Source organism: Anarrhichthys ocellatus, unplaced genomic scaffold (assembly GCF_004355925.1).
Source record: "Anarrhichthys ocellatus isolate YVR2014 unplaced genomic scaffold, GSC_Weel_1.0 scaffold56, whole genome shotgun sequence".
NCBI classification, from domain to species: Eukaryota; Metazoa; Chordata; class Actinopteri; order Perciformes; family Anarhichadidae; genus Anarrhichthys; species Anarrhichthys ocellatus.
In genome coordinates this window covers 979,062-1,002,633 of record NW_022280086.1, presented here as the reverse complement: position 1 = coordinate 1,002,633, position 23,572 = coordinate 979,062, and the positions used below count along the sequence as shown (strand labels likewise).

Sequence of the window (23,572 nt, the reverse complement as noted above, 5' to 3'; positions counted from 1 at the left end):
TTATTGAACCGGGAAGTCCGAATCTGTCAATATCTTTCTAACTTTACATAAGTCATGATATCTGTGTGACTGAAGAATAACAAATACCCCTAATAAGACAAAAAGAATGAATTACTTTATGTATTCATTCACACCGTTGTGGGGTCAATGGGTCAATGTTGACATGCATGTTATATAAATGCCATTATGTTGTTATGTAAAGTTACCGTTGACAAGTCGTCTTCAAAGTGAAAATGTGCACTGCTGCCTCTTAAATCGGCTTTGTTTCATTCATTTTGATTAAGTAACAAAGGGTGAGGCCAGAGATGTGCCAGCTTTGGATGTTGAAGAGAGGAAGTGGCGAGTGGTTGCTTTGGTTACCATGCAGATTTACATGTCAGACTGAATAGTTGTAGATCAGTGAGTGAGTGACCCATCACCCGCTAAAATACAGTAATAGACGTCATGTTGAAAGAATGGTTTGAAGCACCAGGACTCAATCTCACCGACTGTTTAAGGCAGTGGTTCTCAACTGGTCTGAGTTAGTTAGCGGAAAGATTAACGGGAGACAACTTCCGGGTTTCTACAGACGAACATCCGGTTTTCAAAATAATATGCCAACATATTGCATAATGGCAATAAGAATAAATAAATTATATTCCAATAAATATAAAAAATTATACCTTCATCTCGTGAGTTAAAGGGAAAATACACCTAAATTGTGCGTAAAGTGTCTCTATTCTTTGATTTGAGGGTTGCTGGAAATTAATAATCAATTAAGATATTTTACCAACCAAAAACTCTGAACTGAATTTGTATTTTCAAATGGCAAAGTTTATTTATTGAATGCTGAGTTTAAGTCCACAAACTGGATCCCTGCTCTTGCAGACTGTGGGGGACTCAGCAGAATCCTCGATATCCTTCATCTGGGCCAAAGCAAATCACTCACTCGCTCTCTCTGTGGATGTTCTCTTTGTGAGGAACAGGTATTGCATGGAGCTGTGCTCCACTTAGTGAGTGACCTGACAGGTATTGCCAGCTACAAGAGGCTTAAACTGAACCGTCTCTGGGTTCACCTTAGGTCCCAGAACACTCTCCAACCTGGCAAGTAGAGGATCAGAAACTGTTTCAAAGCCTCCAGCATCTCTTTGTGTTCTTTTCAGCATCATGCAAGAAGCTCTAAACCGATCATATGGGAATGCTGATGTATGTCAAATATTTTGAATACAAATTGATGAAGCACTCTCATGTTTCAGAAAGCTCCAACAACAACTCCATCTGCACACCAAGTGACCCAACGTTGGGTCAACCCCAAGCTTGAGAAACTCTAAATCAGTGTCAGTGCAATGTGTCTAAACTGTAACCTGGTCTCCTGATCAAGTCCTTTGTTCTCTGTTCTGACAGAGACATTTCTTGATCCATGTCTTTATCTCCACCACTGTGTGCCTCTCTTTCTCTGTCACAATCAAACTTCTAGTAGACCAAGTAGGCGGCGTGGAGCTTGATATCGCCACACTGCTGCTGTGGTTACACAACAGTCTTTTTGTCAATGCAATTTCATGTCACTGGAGGATAGGACAGCTGAATTTACCGTCCCAGACCGGTTTGAAGCAGAAAGGAAGCAGGCAGGACAGTTTCTGTCATATATTTGGTTTTATTTTGACCTTGACTTTTATAAGAAGCCTGTGTGTTTTCCTACTCAAGTTCTATACTCATGTTTAGAGACTGAATATCAAAACACCAAGAGGAGGTTCATTTTTCAGGATATCCCCAAATACATGCACCACCTCCAAATAGTAGTTTTGAAAGAGCATGGAGCTGTAAACCATGTCTGATTCAACAGACTTTATTGCTGTCATTATGGTCACGTTATGTAGTTGTTTCCTTCTTCATTTTTCTCTTTTTTGTCAGCCATTGATGTTAGGTCATTGATGAAAGGCAATAGGGAAGCTGAATGAATTGTCTGGCCGTTGATAATTAATCCGGTAGTACTTGTCAAAGCCAGCTTTAAAATGGAGAGGTGAGTATGTATGAATATATATTTTCTGATCTAGTGCCTTCATGAACAGTCGACAGGAGAAGAAGGTGTTTTCTTGCTCTTTGGTATTGCCGAGCAAATTGAAGGCCTTGGTGTAGAGTTAGATTTTGGAGTGTTGGAGGTGAGTTTTTGTAAATTTTCCATCTCCAGATGTTGAATCACTGGCGAGACCAGACGGATCTTTGAAAGCCATATTTGAGTGTTGTTGTTTTCTTTGTTCAATAGCTTCCTGTTCCTTACTACCACCATGATCATCGTCAACGTAGAAGATGTTGTTCAGCTCGCTCCCTGACCTTCATCACTTTTACTTGCTCTTTCATCTTATGATGTGTGATTGATGGCGTAGTTTAAATGATTAGGGAATAGTACGTATACTAAAGTAGTCGTGCTATTGTAATGTGTCTCTTCCTGATTTTAAAGGCTCCATCACAATAAAGTCATGTCGCTTTCTGAACAGACTGTTCTAGCTCAGGGGGCGGGAAGCTGGTCAATTACTGGCAGCTCTCATCACCGTGTGTGTGTGTGTGTGTGTGTGTGTGTGTGTGTGTGTGTGTGTGCGTGTGACGCCTAAGGTTTTTGTTTTCCAGAATAATGTAGAGGCGTCAACGAGGCCTCATTCTCTGATAGATTTGAGCAACCTATGACCAACATGTGTTTGTATTCCTGTTTTCACCTTCACTGACGTAGTGGAGATGTAGCTTCATGATTTCTAAACATCATTCCAACACACAGATGTGTTTGGGTGGTTACTGTCACGGGGTCTTCTGGGTAAATATCTATAGTTGTCTGATGATTTGCCGCAGCTTGTTTCATGAAGTCTTCATTTTCTAAAATACTTCTGATTGTTTCCTTTATTTCATGTGAGTCAGTCAACTTTTATTCCCTCTTCTCTGCATTATGAGGATGTTTAACTATTTTAGTTTTTATTGAGGGGAATCAAGGGAAATGGAATCTACAGCAAGAGATCCGATGATCAGCAAAATTGTCCAAAGGTGCTACTAGTTGGCCATCAGCTGTGATGTTTGTGTTTCACAATCCATCTCTGTATTTTACGTCTGTATTGTATGGCGACAGCTGTGGACGAAGGCATTGTGTTTTCAGGTCATCCGTCTGTCCGGTTCAATTCTTTAGTGAATTTTCCACTCCTGATAGTGTTAGTGGTGTTGTTTATTAACTGCAGAGGGAAACATCTGACTCTTTTAGTTGCTAAATAAAGCTTTAGATCTGAGATCTGTGTGTATTAACACCGTCCACTGTCTGTCCTATGCTTTGGTTAGTGTGGTGAATGGTTTCTTAGAAGACTGCACATATTGTCTCCCTGCTTCCCTTAACAAGAAGCCTCCATTAAAAGCCTATAGAGTCTGTTTTACCCCGGGCTGTTTCAGTCACAGCTGCTAGAATGCTTCAACTGAGCTGCTTGTCTGTAGGTGGAACAGCTTTGGAGTCCCTCTCCCTGATCAGGACTTAGCAGAATACCGCGATCCGTGTTCATGCCTTTTATACAGAAGGGCAAGGTGAAATATCAGCACAACCGTCCCACCCTGAACAGGCTGTCAACGGGTTTTCAGAGACACAACCCACAACTCCATTGAAGCCATTTTAGTGGAGAAAGTATCTCGTGTTTTTCTTAGTCTGATCGGCTCTTCGGGTCGGCCTCTATAGAGACAACCGATCAAACTATCGACAGTGATTATCGGACGATGACTGTTTTTTTTTTAACTCTCCGAAACCGACAATCCAATGTTCACATCTGCTTCATGTTCAGAAGGTGTGTGGACATGAGAAAATATGCAGGGTTTGAACTTCTCTCTAGCTCTCTGTTTTCATTCTTTATATAACTATCTCTGTCACGTGTGCAAATGAGTGCAACACTTTGAAAACCTTCCTGAAGAAACACTCTGAAATTGTGCCCCTTTATCTCCTTATTAAACAGATCATAGCGTCCCCTCCCCCTCTCTTTTCACTAGAATTCCGAATTGCTGAACACACTTTTGTGTTGCTGAGATAAAACAGATGTACTAGTTTATTTCTAGCATAAGTCAGCATTCAGTCTCAATAGCAGACGAGACACATCTTCCCATCGTCCCTGTACATCAGAACTTGAGTGATGAATGGAATGAAACCTCAGTGGTACTTTGATATTCAATGAGTAAAATCCTCTCCTTCAGTATAAAGTCTTTCTCATGACTGAGGTATCTATGGTTACGACAACTGAAAGTATTACATTAGGCATTATTGCTGTTGTCCTCCCTATGTGCTCCGATTATGTAGATGCAATCTTGTATAACTCTTACTCTCCAAACCAGTTTCATCCGGTTCACGAGGTGTTGCCAAGAAACCGGCACCGTGTGTGTGTGTGTGTGTGTGTGTGCGTGTGTGCGTGTGTGTGTGCATGGGTCAGGGTTTCCTTTGCTGTGTGAAAGCAGATATCTGGAATGATCCTGTTTCTGCCGCCAGTGTTGCATAAGAGCTTGGAAGGGAGAGAGCAGACAGCCCCTATTGCCTCACTTCGCACATTTATTCCTTACGTTTTTTTCTCTATCAAGAGATAATAGGAATAGTTATTGATTATTTAATATATGGCTGGTACACCAGCTGCAGCTTAGAAAGCCTGAAATGGAACATATACGATTTGTCTTGAGATTCTTCTAGTTGAAAGGCAAAAGCTTTTCTTTTGTTCATTTGTATTTATTTTACTGATATATTTGTATTGTTTCATCTGTTGGACTGTTTTACCTGTGTTTAAATTTGACCTTAGTTCATCTTGCTTTTTGTTTTGCTTTCTATTGTTATATTGTCGTGTATCCTGCTTTTGCTTTGCTTTATCTGCCCTTTGGAAACTCTGCTTTTGTATAAATCTGATTATTATTATTAATAGGTGTGGGAATAAGACTAACTCACGATACCATACTATCATGATACAGCTATGCTGCTATACCTGGATGCGTTGATAGACAATCAGCTATGATACATCACGACATGTGTGTAACTGAGGAAGAAAAAACTACCCCTAAAGCCAAAAAGCAGTAATTATATAATAACTCACTGTAGTGGTGTAACGGACCACTGTTGATCCGTGATCCGTACGGATCCCCCTCACAGTAGCACGCATGTGAACCGTGGATTATTTACACAGTTTATCTTAACCATCAGTGTGAAACAAAGTTTTACTGACATTGTTATCCACCAACATTCAGTAAAACATGTGATCAGGACATCATGTATGCTTTTCTAGTCTCTGATCATGTTACATTGTAAACAACCAATCAGTCTGAATTGACAGGAGGAGAGCTAGTAAAGATCTGTGATCTGTGATACGATCTGAACCGTGAACTTCATGAACCCTTGCACCACTAACTCACTGCAGTGGTGTGAGTTTGACAGAATTTGACAACTAAGATGAAACAATGAACAACGTGGGTAGAGTCTCAGCTCAGTGGCTATTTAACGCTCCCTCTCTCTCCCTCTCTCTCTCTCTCCCTCTCTCCCTCTCTCTCTCTCTCCCTCTCTCTCTCTCTCCCTCTCTCCCTCTCTCTCATAGGTGACCTAGTGAAGTTAGACTCTGAGGGCTCTCTGCCTCTCCCTCACACGTCTTCCTGTCTCTGGACAGTTTTGTCATGGCGTCCTCCCTGATCAGCCGTCAGTTTGCTCTCTCCCTGCAGAAAAACCTGTGGCTCAGTGCTCCAGGTAAATCCAACACTCTTCAATTTAAATCAAATTTTTTAAAATCCATGCTGTAATGTAACTGAAATGTAACTTTGCTATAATGTTGTCTTGTAGATTTACCTAGAAGTGTTAGTAGAACTGTGTGCTAAATGCTTCAGGGATTTGTTTTCCATTCTAATTCATTTTCTTGTCAGTTTTGCTCATTCAGCCATTTTAAAACTTTTTAATATCATTTAAAAAATTATTTACTCTGAAAAGGGCTGTTAAGACCACCTATGTGTCATTTTTGATGTCCCTGAATTGGTCTTAAAGTCTAAATTGAAAGTGTGTATGAGAAAGCAGATAATCAATAAATTCGACCATTTCTTCTTTTTAACTGTGCATATGCCTCCAGCCCTGCTAGATCTGCACCTCACTGTATTGCAACTGTTTTCAAACTTTATTTCTCAGTGAGCTTGGGTATTTGTCATTTTTTATAGTTTTATACTTGTATATTACCAGCAGATAATAAGTCATAATACTTCCACTGTTCTCAGGGATAACAATCAATGCAACCATGATGTAGTCAGTTTTTTCTGATCAGTGTAAATGTTTGACTGTACTGAAATCGGATCAATGTTCTGTTTCCTCTGAGGTCATCGTCTCAAAGTTCACCTCTCCTGTCAATCATCACTAGGCCAATCTGTGTGGGTCATATTTAAAATGTGTAGGATGGGGCCAGAAGTTTAGTTTAAAACATTCAATGAGTGAACTTACAGTATCAACAGAATGTGTAGGTTGACATTATGTCAAATACATAACATAAATATCTACTGAAGAGAGCATGCTAACCAGCTAGCCGTGGCCATCCTGTCTTGTATTACCACTTGTACCTGGAGAGGCGATAGTGAGTCACTGCAGCGTTCTGTCCTCAGGCCAACATGAGAGGATGTAGAAGTAGAGCTGCCCCGAGGGCTTCGTGGGATCTGTTACATATTTGGATAGATTGTTTGTTGGATTGAGTCCAAAGTGGCAGAAACGAGGGAAAGCCTGGAGAGTCGCAGCGGGCTGGTGAGGCGCTGGGTCTAACCTGTTTTTGTTGATCTGGTGAGGAGTCCCAAAGGATCAGACCTGTTTCTAACACTTTGGATTTAATATGGTGATAACCGGGGTAGTAGCAGCATGTAAACACACTCACTCAGTTATTATTGTTTCTCTGTTTTCTCCACCAGGGTGTCGCTATGTCAGTAAGGCGGCACCAAAGACCCAGGTGGAGTTTGACTACGATGGACCATCCATGAAAACTTCAGTTCCTGGACCACGATCACAAGTAACAAACACACACACACACACACACACACACACACACAGACACGCAAATCAGCACACTCTATCCTTTCTTCAGGTATTCAGTATAATTGACTTTTATTTCTGTAGGAGCTGACGAAGCAGCTGGGAGACATTCAGGTGAGTTGAGGGTTTTGTGTGTGTGTGTGTATATATATATATATATATATAACCATGATCCTGAAACACATGTTAGAATAATAGAATGTATCTAGGTAACATTCACCAGAATGTTGGACTTTTTATTCCCACAGTATGATTATTTGTGTGTGTGGCATGGCGGGTGTATGTGTGTGAGTGTCTGCTGCCAAGTTAAGGACTGAATTCTTCTGAATAATGTGCTTAATACAGAACATGTCTATTCACAGAATGTTGGTGCAATCAACTTTTTCTGTAACTATGATGAGAGCAGGGGGAACTACCTGGTGGATGTGGACGGCAACCGCATGCTAGATATCTACACTCAGATCTCCTCCATCCCAATCGGTTAGTAGCAAGTGATCCATGTATGGATAAAATCCTTTATCACCACATATGCCATTTTACTTTCCGGTATCGATACATATTGTGAATTGGAAAATGAAAAAAGAACTGTAGCTGGAGAGCTGGCAGTTAACACCTGGGCACTAGTGTTTCTAGTTTGTTATTGGCAGAAATCTGAAGAAGTTACTCTCATGTATTTGTGTTACTTAAAGGCGAGCAATGATGAAGCCAAGAAGCAACCAAACTTCAGATGGTGCGGCGGTGCTTGACAGCATTCTGCTAGCAAACATCAGTCAGAGTTTAGGGAATTCTTGGGTCTAGTTGTTGTTCTGCTTCCCCTGGACACAGCAGTACATTAAATATACCCAACAAACCGATTTCTGAAACTTGTGGATTTTATAATATTTGCACAGAGGAAGACGGCACATTTTAGAGACGTCCAGAGCGGATGCTAAGGATCAGTATCTGGGCTAATCCAGGCGTCAAAATCTGCACCTTTCTTCACTAAACTCTCGTGTGTTTGCTCCACCTCCTGTTGCAGCGCTACGCTCATTTACCACAGCCGGTTCTATAGTGCAGCATTTCACTGCTTATGTACAGTAAGTGAAAATAGTCAGTCAAGGTGCCTCCAAGTAATGATTGACATTCACAGAGATTCCCTCAGCTACAATGCAAAGTACAATCATCAAATAGCAGTGTACAAAACATTCAGATAGCAGCTTCTCGTTTTAGCTGGTGCTGACCGACCCTTTCACCGATTATAGTGACAAGCGCAGCTCCACCCTGTGCCCCCCCCCCCCCCCCCCCCCCCCCCCCCCCCCCCCCCCCCCCCTCAGAGGCAATCAGAATGCTCCCAGTCTCTTATTATGCACCTTTAAAAATGTGGCCAAACTGAACAAACATACATTCACACATATCACAATCGCTGGTCTGATTGCAATGCAGGGGTTCTGCATCTGCGCTTAACTTGCTCCAGATCAGATGCAGATGGCATGTTAATACTAGCAAGAGATTTTGTCTTAATTCAACCTGGGGGCTCTGCAGGTTCTACTCGACTACTGTTTTGTTAGCATGGGTCTACCCTTTTGTTTTTGGTTCACTGACCAGCATAATTTACAGTAAGTGTACAATTTAAACACTGACCAGTAGAAAAGGGAACTTCCTATACCTTCACTGCCAAAAGTAGATTCTAGATCCTTCATGATAAAATATTTCAAAGACAAATGTCAAGGTTTAGAAAATGCTCTCCTGCTCTCTTTGAAATGGACCTTTGTTCAAAGACTAACCACTACTCCAGTTGGGTTGCAGTATTCCAGTCTGATTAACATTATTTGTGGTTTCAGCTCCAGGCCTCAGGGCCTCCCTGACAGAAGGGTTCCTGTTGGAGCCAAAAATTCACACACTTAATTAATTCAGTAGTTGAAAGGGCTGAACCACAGGAGCTTGTAACAATTGCTTACATTCTCAGAATAAGAAAAAGTAGATTTATTTAAGACATACCAGGCCAGTATATCTTTAAAAAAAAAATGTAATGTTTTTTTTGTTATGCTCACCGTTTCTACCCGACTCCTCACTGTGACTAGGATGTCTAAAAGCCACAGGATAATATCATGTCTTTACCTCAGCCTTCCTTTAATTGATAAGAGTACTGGGAGAAGGATGAACTCTCAGAGCCATGACGTTTTTACAGATGAAGTGAAGGTATTTTAAATTAATGAATTCAAATGGAAAGGGAAATATTGAGAAAGAATGGACGTCTTGTGCCTGTTTGTCATTGTGATGAAGTCCCCGGAGTCCTTGGACCTCCAGCATTCATAGCTTGTTTCCTGTTTTCTCTCTCTGTGTCCGTCTGGAGCTCAGTAAACGAACTAATGACAACGACCAGTTGGACGAAAGGTTCATGGCTGTGAGACGGTGTTTGCTTGATTTCAGTCTTCAAGGTTTTCTGTGTGTATTTGAGCTCAGAAAGGCAAACTGTGTTTTAGTTCAGTTGACAAGGAATGGTTCATTGATTGTGATATTTCTTTGTCTGTAACTGAGCTGGATGTCAGTGGATTGAAGGATTTTGAGTTACATAACAAGTCTGAAAATAATGGGAAATACTGCTAGTGTACTCTAATATCTACCTCTAGTATCTACCTGCTTGATGTCTAGTTACAGACCTGCTCTCATAGGATTATTAACCTGTTCGTCACTCTTAATACCAAACAATGCATTCAACCCCAGAGGAAAAATTCAAGGTAGAGAGAGAATACAAGGTAGAGACTGAGATCATGCAAAAAGCTCTAACAAATGGAGCGCTTCAGTGTGCCTCACCGCACTCTGCTGGTTGGAAGTGGAACAGCTTATGTAAGGCAGCCACATTCGTTTAGGTAACATTCAAGATTCAAAGCTTTATTGCCACGTGCACAGAAAACAGGACAGACATTAGCACTGATATTTTGTTCTTCACACTAACAGCTTTAACTCAACATGTCATCACTCAAATGTACTATATTTCTTGGAATTTTCCTGAAATTGGTACTCAGGCAAAAATAATTCAAGAACCAGATGGAAAGATCTCCACGCTGATGTATGCTTACTACAAAGAACTCATCTTTCAAATCTCCTTAGCTTCTAACACTAAACAAAGGAGTTAGTATTCCAATTAGTACAAATGTTTCATTGACTTCTAATACTACCATTACACATCCCGAAGAAGGTTTCATAACAATTAATATCAATGACAATCCAATAACAATCTGAAACATCCATGACCCAAACACTGCCATATTTGTCCCCCCTCCCCCGCTAAAGCCACTCACAGTGCATAAAATAGACCTAGTCCTAATAGACAGTGATTGGAATCGTCAGCGGATCAAACCACCAACTCAGGTAACACACATCTTAGTAATCTTCCGAAACATTCAAATAATTCAATGATTTTGGAAGAAAGAATGAAAGACTTAGACAATACATAAATATCTTTGACTGTTCTCGACAGAATGAATGATTATCCACTCAATGGATTAGTTGATTTTATCGACAGATCTGTAAAGCTGAGTTTCTCTTTAAAGAATCACACAAAAGTACCACTTTAAATCTTGTGTATAACAGAAATTAGTCTCATAAGCATGAAAATATATTCAAATATGACTCAGATATTAATATTTTAAATATACTAATAAATTCGCTTCGAAGTCCTTAATTACTTTCTACTGAGGGAAAACACATTTTACAACCTGTACTCATCAGAACATTATCCAAATCGAGACAGAATCCTGTCTTTTCTCATAACAATGTGCCAAAACTCACTGAAGTGAATGCAAACACCCTGATTGTCAATAACACAAGTATTCTGCAGTGCACTTAATCATTAACAAAGCGCCAGGACCTGATGTGCTGAGCTCTACAAACGGTTCTGGTGTACATTTACTCCACTCTTCAGCAGACTAACTGCTCAAATACAACAAGCTGTCAACATAAATACTGCAGTAATGACGCTCCTCCTGAAACCCAACAAACCTGCAATCTAATCATCTCCATTATCATTCATCATTTCAAATGTAAAACTCATCCGTAAGACTCTATAGCCTCCATATATTATACATCCAGATCAAACCGGTTTGATCACTCGTCCAACAATAGACACAGGCTGTTCCACATTCACTATCCAGAATCAGTAATTGTTTCACTGAGTGCAGACAAGCTTTCCAGAAATTCAAATATACATTTTTTTATGAACACATCACCTGTGAACAGCCTAACATCGCAAAGCTTGACGCTGAACACAGGCACCAGGTGAGGATGCCCACTTACCATGAGGAAAGTCAGTGCTTCGTTTATCCTCGTGCTACTCTCCACAGAGCGCTGTGTCAGTGCTTCATCACAGATCCATTCTGCTTGCTTTCTTAGTGGCCAAATCAATCAAACTCCATACACCATGTTTTCATTGCGACATGATAAATGTATGAAAAAAAAGCCAGAACCGAGCATCAACCCACTTTAGTCATTGTTAGTGATTGATTGTATCATCTTCATATTTCATGAGCTTTGTTTTGGCCCTATGTGTTGGATTTGAATTTGCTATATGAAATGTTAGCAAATATGCATTTTTAGCCCAAAAAGCGTATATCAGGGGCCGGTGGCAACAAGCTAACAGTGTGTTATCCAGCTAACTGGATGGCTTTGCTCACACACACTCAAACCCATGAATTCGAGACTATTGCTTTTCATGAGAGATAGCAGGTGGCTGTTATATAGATTTGTCATGAAATGTTTCCCTAAATATGTATGTGGAGTGCTTCTCAGGAGCAGCGTTATGTGTGTGTAAGCAAAGCCACCAAGATAACCGGCTAACACCATCATGGAGCTGTGGGACACATGTCATACAGTAGAAATGATTGGGACATGATTGGACGTCAGTTTCCTCTCCACTTTACCCAATCATTTTGTAACATAAAAAAATATATTTATGATTTGCTAATTAAAATTATTAAATTACTTATTAATTCAATCATTATTAATTCCATATTTTTAATATCTTCAAACATGTGATCTGGCTCCAAACCCTTCCTCTGGATGACAATACTAAATGTACCCATACTTTTTCTTTTGCCAGTATAAATGTGTACAGCACCTGTTAAATGACATCTACTCTGACCCCGAGACCAGAGTTAGATTGTCCCATCCACATTTTCAATGCTTCCTACGCCCATGCCCACTCTCACTCTGTCCTCCCTCAGGCTACAACCACCCTGCTCTCCTCAAACTGATGTCCAATCCAAACAATCTGGTAGGTCTTCCACATTCAAGATCATTTGTATCATCACTACAGTGAGAGTATGAACTGGTGTTGTTGTGTATTGATTTGCTATAGTGTACGGTGGTCCAGCTTTTACAGTAAGACAACCACAGTTATGCAATTCAGCCATATTTGTATTAAGATGCTCCTGGTTTTGACTGTTCCACTACTGTCCTAGTAAAGTTTAACTCTAAAGAGGATTACCCCAAAATACTACCAAATAACAGGCTGTGGTGCTTGTGGAATCCTGCACTAATCTAGGGGCATCATGGTGAAATAATAATAATAATGCATGACATTGTGGCTCAGTGGAGTACTGCATTAAGCAGTCACTGATGTCAAATCATTTCAGAATTGAATTTGTACTTTATTTGGACAATAGGTGATGTATGTACGTAAATCACACAGTTGATGCTGTGGTCAATGAATGGAGCTTACATGTTATTTACCTTACTTTAAATGAGCAACCACGTCACAGTGTAGTCGGGTAGGTGAGAGCAGTCAAAGTGAATGGATTGCTGAGTGTCCCTTCATATAACGTTTTAGTTGTGCTTGTTCAGTGTTGTCTGAAAGGTGTCTGTGCTTTCTGTTTGTCTTTCAGAGTACTCTTGTGAACCGACCCGCCCTGGGAATCCTGCCTCCGGAGAACTTTCCAGAAAAACTCGCTGAAAGTCTTCTCTCAGTTAGTAACATACACACAAAGTTCAACATAGTGAACAGTTGAGAGATAATGGTGTTAATATTGTTGTAAGAAAAGTGTATTTAATTGTATGCATATTTGACTTATAAAGATAAACAACAGTAACACAATAAGTCTTCCCTCCTGTCAGGTGGCTCCCAGTGGAATGGCTCGTGTTCAGACAATGGCCTGTGGCTCTTGCTCCAATGAGAATGCTTACAAAGCAATGTTTATCTGGTACAGGGTGAGTGAGTGCTACTACTACTGCTACTGCTATTTCTGCTATTATTAGTGCTTCTACCCGGGGACAAGACACTGAAACCCGGGTTGCTCCCCGGTTGCTTCACAGCAGCCCACTGCTCCAAAAAATGCTTAGGATGTGTTGAAAGATCACATTTCATTTATTAACTTTTATGTTTATGCCCATTGTAATAACTCCAACTCCATCCTCGAGTCTCGAGTTGCTAATCGGCTTAGAAATATGAACCTTTGCACAGAACAGGAGGTCTTGGCCCGGAGATCCACTATCTTGTCTCTGGATATCTGCTGGTTACACCAAACCCCTGGAATATTGTTCGTTGTCCCCAGAGGTTAAATCATCATCAGACAGACTGCCGCTGGGTAGTGACATTGTCAACCATCTAAATCTTACTCCGGATGTTCACTAAAGAAAGATCAGCCGGTTGTCTGACAGCTCGGTCTGAACATAGACAGTGAACCAGCCTCTGACTGATGAGCAGTGGAGACAGCAGGTAGCTGTGGTAATGATAGCTTTATAATGACAACTGGATGCAAACTGTTGTACTGCTGCAGAGCAGCGTGGCAGGGACACTGTGTGTGTGTGTGTGAACAAGTTAACAGAGCCTCTTCCACTCACCTTACAATAGACAAGATCAACATATGTAACCGACAAAGATAGCTACAAAACGAGTAGATGAAAAAAAAAATACATGATGAAATGACAAATGTTTTACTGACGTAAACTAGATTAACATTTGACTAACACAAATGTACATTTAGACAAAAGACTCAAACAAAATCTGAATCAGGCGCCGAAATCTACACTGGAGGTCAGGCTCTAAAAGTGCTAGATCCAATCCAATCTATTAGAAATGTGTATACTTCAACACAACTGAAATAGAACCTTTCAGACACAGTTCCTCCAGAGCAACAGGCTGATAGTACTTCCTATGACAGTAAACAGAGCTTTCTGTGAGCCCCTTTTAAACACTGATTGAGCCTGATGAATTCATTAAAAGTGCCATTTAAATTTACATACAACCCTGATGTGCTGCAAGAACTTTTATTTTCTAATTGGTTACATAGTGTACACCATTTTATTTCTTAAATATGTTTATTGTTCTGTTCTCAAGATAAATATCTGATGAAATAAGAACTTACAGTAGATATGATCTCAACAACCAAATGTAAATGTACTTCATCTGTGTGTGTTTGCTGTAGAACAAGGAGCGAGGCCACAACACACCGTCTGAAGAAGACCTCAGCTCCTGCATGATAAACCAGGTGGGGGAAAGAACGTTCACTACATATCAGAATATTTTGACATTTCCAGATATATTCTACTAAATATGTGCGTCATCCTCTTTGTCTTTCTTTCTTTCTCTGTTTTTCTGTCTCAGGTCCCAGGTTGTCCAGAACTCAGTATTTTATCTTTCATGGGAGCTTTCCATGGAAGAACCATGGGTATGTTATCGATCGCTTCTATTTTGACTTTTTAGAAATGTTGTTGATGTTAGAATTACATTTGGATTACAGATTTTGAATAATCATCTTGAGTGTGGCTCAGTATCTGAGGGAGCTTTGAAACAATCCAAACTTTAAGCTTTCTGCAGGTAACACAGTTCAAGTTACGTGAATAGACATTTAGATTAAAAGTCTGTCTGTGCTTGGTCCAACAGTATCACAGAATTTAATATTATTATCTTAATTAGTTAGTGAAAATCGCCTTAGTCCCAGAGTAGGAAAACCATTGGTCACAGGCCGCTGAGCTCTGATCTGGGCCTCCGAGTATAACCGCGGCCAGAGTCATGTCATACTCAACATTCTGCTGCTCTGAAATTGTCTCCACGAATGAAAAGTGTTTTCATTCTCTTCATTCCAGTCACTTCTTTTCTATTGGTGGTAAACTACTGTCAATTCAACTCGACACGTCAACACAAGATATAAACCTGCAGCACACCAGAAATACTACATGATGAACAACTATTGAACTATAGTGGCTGAGTTATTATTGCAACATCATAGATTCATGGCTAACACAATCTTTTTGCCTGTTAAGGTTGCTTGGCAACGACACACTCTAAAGCGATCCACAAGCTGGATGTGCCATCATTTGATTGGCCGATCGCTCCGTTTCCCAAACTGCAGTACCCGCTGGAGGAATTTACCAGAGAGAATGCACAGGACGAGGCTCGCTGTCTGGAGGAGGTAGGCTGTGTGTGTAGAGGAGAAAGCTGGGATGGCGATTATTTAGTTTTTGTTTTCTGGGATTAACCTGACAAAAAGTCATCCAGTCACACAGTCAGCCAACACAAAGGTGCTATGCCTTAAATACAGTATATGTCAATTCACTCATACAACCTTAATAAAGTAGACTTTTATCCTAAGAACCTGTGAACAAAGAAATACTCCAGCACCATTTGCTTTCTAATTGTTAGATAAATGTATTAACATAATTAAAACTGAAGGTTATGTAGTTTGTACATGAAAAACTCAAAATATTCTTCCTCTTTAAAAAAAGACAAATAAATACACATGTATCCAACAGGTGTTCAGTTCAGCTCATTCTCTATTCAAGCAGCTGTTCAAACCAAATTCAGTTCATTTAACAGGCCAAAAACAAAAATGTCCACAGGAATACAGTTCAGCTCAAAGTATATCACTCGTGCTGTCAAGGCACTAGTCGCACCAGCAGCAACTAAAAGAAGAGGAGGGTGAGCTGGATGATTGAACATGTTCAACGTCCACAGTTCAGCAGTAATTTCAATACATGTTATAATGTAAATTCAATCATCCATTCATATCGCAACTGGCAGGCTGTTACTGTTTGCTGTGATGGTGCTGGCACTTTGTGATGACGCGTCCCCGCAGTATGCGTGTATAAGAGCAGGATGCAATACTTGTTCCATCATGATATATTGCAGAAACAAAGATTACATCTCTCTTTGTTGACTGGACAGTGGCTGGAGCATTGGGTTACCTTCCCTGCAGACTTTCTTTCATTAAATGTATGTGCAGTACCTCAGTGCAGCTAATAGCCTGTGTAATTATGCTTAACTGTGTGAAATTCATCTGGCCATTTGTTAAGTGCCGACAGGACTTGCAAGTGTTTGATCAAGGAATCAACTTGTGTGTATTCACTTGTTGATTCAAAAGCCTAACTTCCATGGTTGTGCTAGAAAGATAGCCCATAATGATCTATAGTGATATTTAAAGCTTTGGTTGAAAAATGCAACCTCTCTCTCTCTCTCTCTCCCCCCCCCCCCCCCCCCCCAGGTGGAGGACCTGATCATAAAATGGAGACAGAAGGGGAAGCCTGTGGCTGGGATTGTAATTGAACCAATCCAGGCTGAAGGGGGAGATAACCACGCCTCCCCAAACTTCTTCAAAAGCCTCCGCAACATTGCACGCAAGGTAACAGTGATCACTATGGCAACAGATCCTTTAAAAGGGCATTAGCTTGTTGAGACAATTGCATCAACTGGGAAGAAATACTGTAGTGCTGGACGATATGAAGAACTCAAATACTGTATCAGGACAATTTTAAACAAAACCATCGATATTGTGAACATATTGTAGGGTTGATTATTTGTGCTTTCATAAAATATAGTAATGTGGATATAATGACTAAGTAGGTGAAGGCAAATAAACTCCTGGAGCAGTCTGGTAAGGTCAGAAGATGACATCAAGTCACTATTATGAAGCCTTTAAAACCAAGAAAAGACACTTGTGTCATATTGTGATGTCCAAAATCTAAGACGACATATAGTTTCATATCACAATGTCAATTTAATATTGATATATTTCCCAGCTATAGTATACTGGTTCACTACCCTCAGACACCACTTTGTTGACATGACATGGATCAAATTATTATTGAGTTATGCCTCATGATGGCAAATAACACCATCTCACTAAATAGAGAAGTAATGAAATAGTTTATACTCGATTGGACTGCATGTTATTATAGAACAATGTGATCTGACTGAATTCAGAGTGAGCATAGATTGAGATCGTTGAGCTCTGTAAGTGCTCTCTACCACAAAGTGTATATTCACTTATATACAGTGCAATGAGTACTAATGAATTGACTTTATAGAGAAGTTGATCAGCATGCCAGGTAACAAAAAAAGTATTTTCGTAGGGAATGAAAATCCCCCAAAGCACATGATGAGCCAACCATATACAGGGAGGCAGGGGAGCCCCATAAGAGCTGGAACACTTTGAGCCACATGAACTGGAGGAAGGTCACTAATGCCAATGATGCCTGTCACAGACTGTGTTCAGAGAAAGGCACACTCTTCTAGGACATGGTTTTAAGCCATAGATCCAGCCCACATTCGACACTGAAACGGGGTCTGGTATTGTCTGAAGAAAGTCTTGTCAAAAGAAATTTCATTGATATTACATGTATTCATGTGTCTTGTACAAGCCAAGCCACTGTAGATCTAACTTCCGAGGATAAGTGCCTCAATACCTGCCTCCATGTTCCAGGAGGCTCAGAGTGACGGTAGACGACTTGACATTCATTATGCAGATCCTAGTGAACAAACAATAGTGACTTGTACGTAAAACTGAACCTGAACTGTTGCGAGCAGCTACAGGAAGCCAGTGGACAGTACTGAAAAATGTTTCTTTGTCCCACTGTAACTTTGCTGCTTTGAACCAAACAATCTTATATTGTGTTTTGGCCAAACTTTGTGTTTTTGATACAAGCCTTTAGATTCCTTGTGAAATGTTATATTTGGACTGTAGCAAAGTACACCATTGTACATCAACACTGGTCCAGCTGCTGGGATTCTGCCGTTCATGGTTGTGGACCTCATAACTGACATGATAATATCAGTGTCGTCTGGTCCTGAGTCAGTATTCCTCCTTATGGAGACTTCCTACTCAAGCTTCTTACCCATTGACTCTCCTGTCAATGAGTGAAAAACTTCTAATTCCCTTCCTTTCCTCCTACTGCTTTCATTATCTCTTTACCTTGTTCACTTCTCCGTAGCTCACTCTGTTAACCCTTTACCTCCCCAGCATGGCTGTGGTTTCCACGTGGATGAAGTCCAGACTGGTGGAGGGAACACAGGAAAGTTGTGGGCTCATGAGCACTGGGGCATGGATGACCCTGCTGACATTGTGTCCTTCAGCAAGAAGCTTCTCACTGGTGGCTACTACCACAAAGACGAATTACAGGCTGATAAGGTTAGTCATTGTTATATTGGTCATATTTAATATATCATATACAAGTTTTCTGTGATGTGTTTCAGATTTGATCAAGACAAAAGATCAAAAGCCCTGTTAGGAGCCTGGAATGTCCAAAATACCCCAAAGTATGGATCAAACCACATACTGATGATCTAGCTATTCTTGGAAGTTTCTCCAGTATTGGGTCTAATCACGTTGGTGCTGCTGGAGAAACTGGGCGTGGTGAAGATAAAATCGAAAGAGTTCATCATCTAGGCAGCATGAATGGGCTGAGTCAATGTAGTAGCAACCCACCCATAGCCACAGCTCTCCAATCAATATTGTAGTTTCTTAGATCACATCCAAAAGTTGGAGGATCACCAAAATCATTTGCTGTATATTTATAAGTATAATACCTGCAAACCCATTGGTTTTAACTTGTTATCTGAGCTAGGAAATAATGAGATCAGTCGTGTGTGTGCATCTTTGTGTCTGTGCACGGCTAATCTTGCATACAGCTGCATCAAACTGCATTATATTTTAGGTGCTCGTTTATGGCTGCATGCTCAAGGACCTCTCATGGTTGCAGTGACTCAGACTTTCTCAAAACACCTGCCATTGATTGACTGCTGACTCACTGCCATTGGACTGTCTCTTTTAGATATTAAAAGATGTTTGGGAGATCGGTTTTTGATTACAAGTGTGTTTGCTTGTGTATCTGTTGTCTTTTTTCAGCCGTACCGCATCTTCAACACGTGGATGGGTGACCCAACAAAGAACTTGCTCCTGGCTGAGGTTCTCAATGTGATTCGCAGAGAGAACCTTCTGGAGGAGGTGACCCGCTCTGGAAAAGCCCTGCTAAACGGCCTTTATGAGCTACAGGTAGTGTGTGTGTGTGTGTGTGTGTGTGTGAATATGTAACGGTGCACTTTGTTTTATTTGCGCCAAACTAGTGAGGTTAGCGGATCACAATCTATGGTTTACATGGATTTTATTGTTGGAAGTATAGCCCTGCCTCTGTTTCTGTGGCTCTGTCTCTGAGAACAGGTCTGATCTCCTTCATCACACACACACACACACACACACACACACACACACACACACACACTGTCAAGCCTACTTAGCCACATATCTCAAAGTGAGCAAATTCTTGTGTTTTATCACGCCAGTGAAAACGTTGAAAACATGCCTGTTCAGAACGAGCTGAATGTTGCTGCTTGCAGATTTCTGGAGAACCGCAACTTCACACTCAACTCTGCGCTTTCTTGGTCCTCAGCAACACACCTGCCATGACATACTGTGTTGAATCACACATGTTTAGATATTAAAATTATTGAATTATGTTACCGTTCTAACTCATTGTAACTTTAAATAACATACAAAAGGCCCCAAGCTCTTGAAAAACATGCAACTCAACTTTTTACTATTTCTACTACATTTACCTGACAGAGAGAAATGTTATTGGCTACGTTGCAGATTCAGATTTGACATACAACATGACCTACGTGTGTGTGTGCGGGTGTGGGTGTGTGTGTGACATACATGACCTTCATGTACATGTATGTGAACATGACCTCCGTGCGTCTGGTCCCCAGGCTCAGTACCCCGGCCTATTGAGTCGAGCTCGAGGACAGGGGACCTTCTGTGCCATTGATATCTGTGATGATGCAACACGCAGCAGCATCCTGCTCAAGGCCAGAGACAAAGGTATGAAGTACACCACCATTTCTTATTTACAGAGTACTTCTGCTTAGAACTCACCTTCCTTGGAGTACCAAAATGATGAAGTGATGACATTTGGACAGACATGGATGTAAACTGCAACATGACAGGCATACAACTTTTCTAGTTGTTTTTAGGGAGTTGAACAGTGACAGCTCTAATCTCACTGTTAATAACTCCATCAAATAGACAGTTTACATCATTACACTGTCAGAAAATGTTGATATTGATATTAATTGATACTGAATGAACAGGAATAGGCTTTTGTGTTCAACCTTATGAAGGTGGATGACGGATCATTGATTGAGCTGTGTGGATACCCTGTAACAGTGTTTGTCATTGACAGGTGTCCTCCTGGGAGGGTGTGGGGATCGATCGATCCGTTTCCGTCCAGCTCTGGTTTTCAAGGAGTACCATGTGGACATCTTCCTCAACATCTTCAATGACGTGTTGGCCCAGCACAAATAAATGGTGACCCTCAAGGAGCCTGACTGACACTGCATGAGTTAATCCAGAATGGAGGGAGGAAACTCCAGACAGTCCATGTCATGATAAGCACAATCCACACAATTACTCACACAGCTATCTCATATATCCTCTGTTTCAGATCCAATAAGCCAATCTTCATCCCCTTAGCCAGAAAAGATGATGATGATATTCTCATGATTTTGCTGCCATAAAGGTGTACCCAGAAAAGCATCCAGGTGCAGTAACTAGGTATCAGTAACTGAGAATGTTCATGTTTCTGTAAAATGAATCTGTGGAAATGTCTCCAAACTCCAGAATCATTCTCATCTCTTACATGTAGACTGACTTGACCGCTGGATGAAGTCATGCCAGATTGCACATCATGTCAGCAAATCTAGCTGCTACTCCTCCCCCTACGCCCTTGTGATGACTCTGTGTTGCTCTTAATAGGAATGACTTTTGAAATGTTGTAGCCCAGAAAAAAATGTGAATCTTAAATGGACCATGACAATGTCATAGATTGTTTAGTGCCTGCATGTCACTTAAATGTGCTAATATTGTTTTCTTTTCTTTTTTAGTGGCTCAAACGGGAGCAGCCATTGGTAACCTTAGTTGATCTAAAATTCTGAACACATTTTGACTTGACTCTTGAACAAAAGCTTCATATATTGCCAAAATTATATTTTTAAAACAGATTTACTTTTCATTTTCATGCCACACTTTGTTATCATTTCATATTTAACACTTCTCATGTGTGACAGAACAGCCAGTTGGTGTAAATTCAGCATGCAGGAAAACTGATCATTTTCAGTTTGCATCAAGCTTCAAAATCCTTCTTCAATTCAGACTGATTATGGGTTCACAGGCCTTCGGCCTCTGTGGGGTCCTTCACACAGAGGAGATAAACCATGACCTGGATGACTGAGAATCTTCTAGCTGTTAGTAATCCGTCTCATCCAAGGCGCAACAATGAGCCCATTCCACACTTAAAACAAATGTCACCAAGCAACACAAAGGTCAGATCTAAAATGCATTGGACGTGTTTTCAAACAGTATTTTTTGATTTCTCAAGAGAAAAGACTTCAAATATATAGATTAACTGACTGGTTTGACAAATGCGCGTCTTTTTTTCAATGGGAATTGTGCCAGACTCTGCTACTGAGTGGATGAGACAGACTCAAACAGGGTTGGCCTGTTAGCAAACTGTAGCTAAGTTGCAGAACTTGAACTTTGAGCACAAGTCCATTGAGAAGCAATTAGATCATAAGCAATACAAAGATGTAGAGCATAAAGGCTTAAACACCATCACAGCACAACTTTTTCTTAATATTTGTAGAATTATTTTTTGTAACTCTGCCCAAGCTGTTGTTCTACTGATTCTGTAGAACACTTAAAACCTTCATCGGTGTCTGAATGTTCCATGGAGCTTTTAGGCAAGTGTTACAAGTGTGTAGCAGTTCAGAAAAGGTGTTATCATTCATTTCTTTCTGATTATTAACTCAATACAGTCATTAATATATATGAATATTATGTACATTTTTTACATTCATTTTGCAGAAATTATATCCAGTAAGCCTAATGTAAATTTGTTCCACATAGTTCACAGGGTTAGTGAGTCTTGTATAAACATCGATTTTAAAGGAGTAAGAACTGCAGGGTGTCCATGTGAGCAATACAATGGTGATGATGACAACAGTGCCGTCTCCTTGTCAGTCAGTGTTCCATGAATCCACGACGACCTTTAATCTTTTTGACATGAACTATTATCACTTGTGATCTGAGATAGATGATTATTGATGTACAGTAATTATTTTAGATGGCTCTAGCTGTTGTCTATAAAACATTCTGTCCATTTAATGTAAGAAATAAAAGAAGTTTTGAGTAACCGAGTTGAGTTTTTATTTCTTGAGCATGAAAGCTCATTCAGCCCTTCCTATCTACATAGTCCACTTTGACCTGAAAATATGATTAAAAAACAGTGTTTATTTTAAATTATATGAATGTCGAAGTGTCTCTTTTGCAAGCCTGAATGTTCTGAGGTGAAGAAAGACTTTGGGGGGAAGGTCATTAAAAATAAAGCCTGTCTACCTACCTGCCTACCTACCTGTCTGTCTACCTACATCCCTTTCTACCTACCTGCCCGTCTACCTACCTGCCTACCTACCTACCTGTCTACCTGTCTACCTACATTCCTTTCTACCTAGCTTGCCTGTCTACCAGCCTATCTTGTTAACATCCAGCCTATTTTTGCTCCTTTCTCTAATGTTACCTACCCAAGCTCTAAATATCAGCCAAAAAGAAAAGTTGTGCTTTTGACTGTAAACATGTATTGGTATATTTAAAGGCTGGAATGGAGCTCGAGATGCTACAGTTATATGTCATGTGCTGTCACCATTCCGCTATCACAGCATTCCTAATGGTTATGTTTACATTTCTGACATAAAAAAGTTAACACATTTGTGAATTCTCCATACATCCAAACTGCTCATAACCATTGACTGAAATAGTTTGGAAAGGTAATACTCCTTTAACATGTAGTATTTAAGTAGGTTTTGACGTAAGGGACGAAAACGAATAGGCTGTGAACCTGTAAGTGTTTCTTGCAGAATTCAAGTGATCTGTAAAGTGAATTCATTATATTTACACTGATACTTCCGCGACAGTTTCATCGGCCTGTGTACGTTTGGATAGTTTGTTTTATCATTAAATTAAACTATCAAAACGTTGCAACTCCGATTTGTTTGACTTCATCATGGATGTGTTTAAAGAGAAGCTTTTGCTATCTCCTCGGTTGTAATCGGCTACTCTCGTCAAGTTTCGAGGTAAGACGCAGTAGTCCGCTTTGGCGTGACAACGTGGCGGTTAACAGCCAATAAGAATTTATCCAAAAGTATTTCACGAATGTGTCCTACTCCTTATTGGTTAGAACCCCCTTCAGGGCGTTGGTCATTGGGTATCTGAACAACAAGGCCCGCCTCCCTGACATTGATATTTAAAGGTACAGAGT

General features: G+C 40.4%; 1 protein-coding gene across 2 annotated transcripts in view; it reads left to right on the top strand.

The window, feature by feature from the left end:
* abat (4-aminobutyrate aminotransferase) overlaps window positions 1-22,452 on the top strand; it is a 28,337-nt gene extending 5,885 nt beyond the window's left edge. The window contains exons 3-18 of one of the 2 annotated variants that reach the window (XM_031871093.1): window positions 5,559-5,704; window positions 6,895-6,992; window positions 7,100-7,129; window positions 7,378-7,495; window positions 12,217-12,266; window positions 12,877-12,957; window positions 13,106-13,198; window positions 14,416-14,478; window positions 14,595-14,658; window positions 15,254-15,402; window positions 16,471-16,608; window positions 18,226-18,393; window positions 19,111-19,257; window positions 19,971-20,082; window positions 20,444-20,568; window positions 20,705-22,452. In XM_031871093.1, the coding sequence (XP_031726953.1) occupies window positions 5,635-5,704; window positions 6,895-6,992; window positions 7,100-7,129; window positions 7,378-7,495; window positions 12,217-12,266; window positions 12,877-12,957; window positions 13,106-13,198; window positions 14,416-14,478; window positions 14,595-14,658; window positions 15,254-15,402; window positions 16,471-16,608; window positions 18,226-18,393; window positions 19,111-19,257; window positions 19,971-20,082; window positions 20,444-20,565 (1,503 nt within the window). In that variant the 5' untranslated portion in view covers window positions 5,559-5,634 and the 3' untranslated portion in view covers window positions 20,566-20,568; window positions 20,705-22,452. Of the gene's footprint in view, window positions 1-5,558; window positions 5,705-6,894; window positions 6,993-7,099; window positions 7,130-7,377; window positions 7,496-12,216; window positions 12,267-12,876; window positions 12,958-13,105; window positions 13,199-14,415; window positions 14,479-14,594; window positions 14,659-15,253; window positions 15,403-16,470; window positions 16,609-18,225; window positions 18,394-19,110; window positions 19,258-19,970; window positions 20,083-20,443 lie in introns of both variants that reach the window. The other variant, XM_031871092.1, reaches the window with a different exon arrangement.
* The last annotated feature ends 1,120 nt before the right edge of the window (window positions 22,453-23,572 follow it).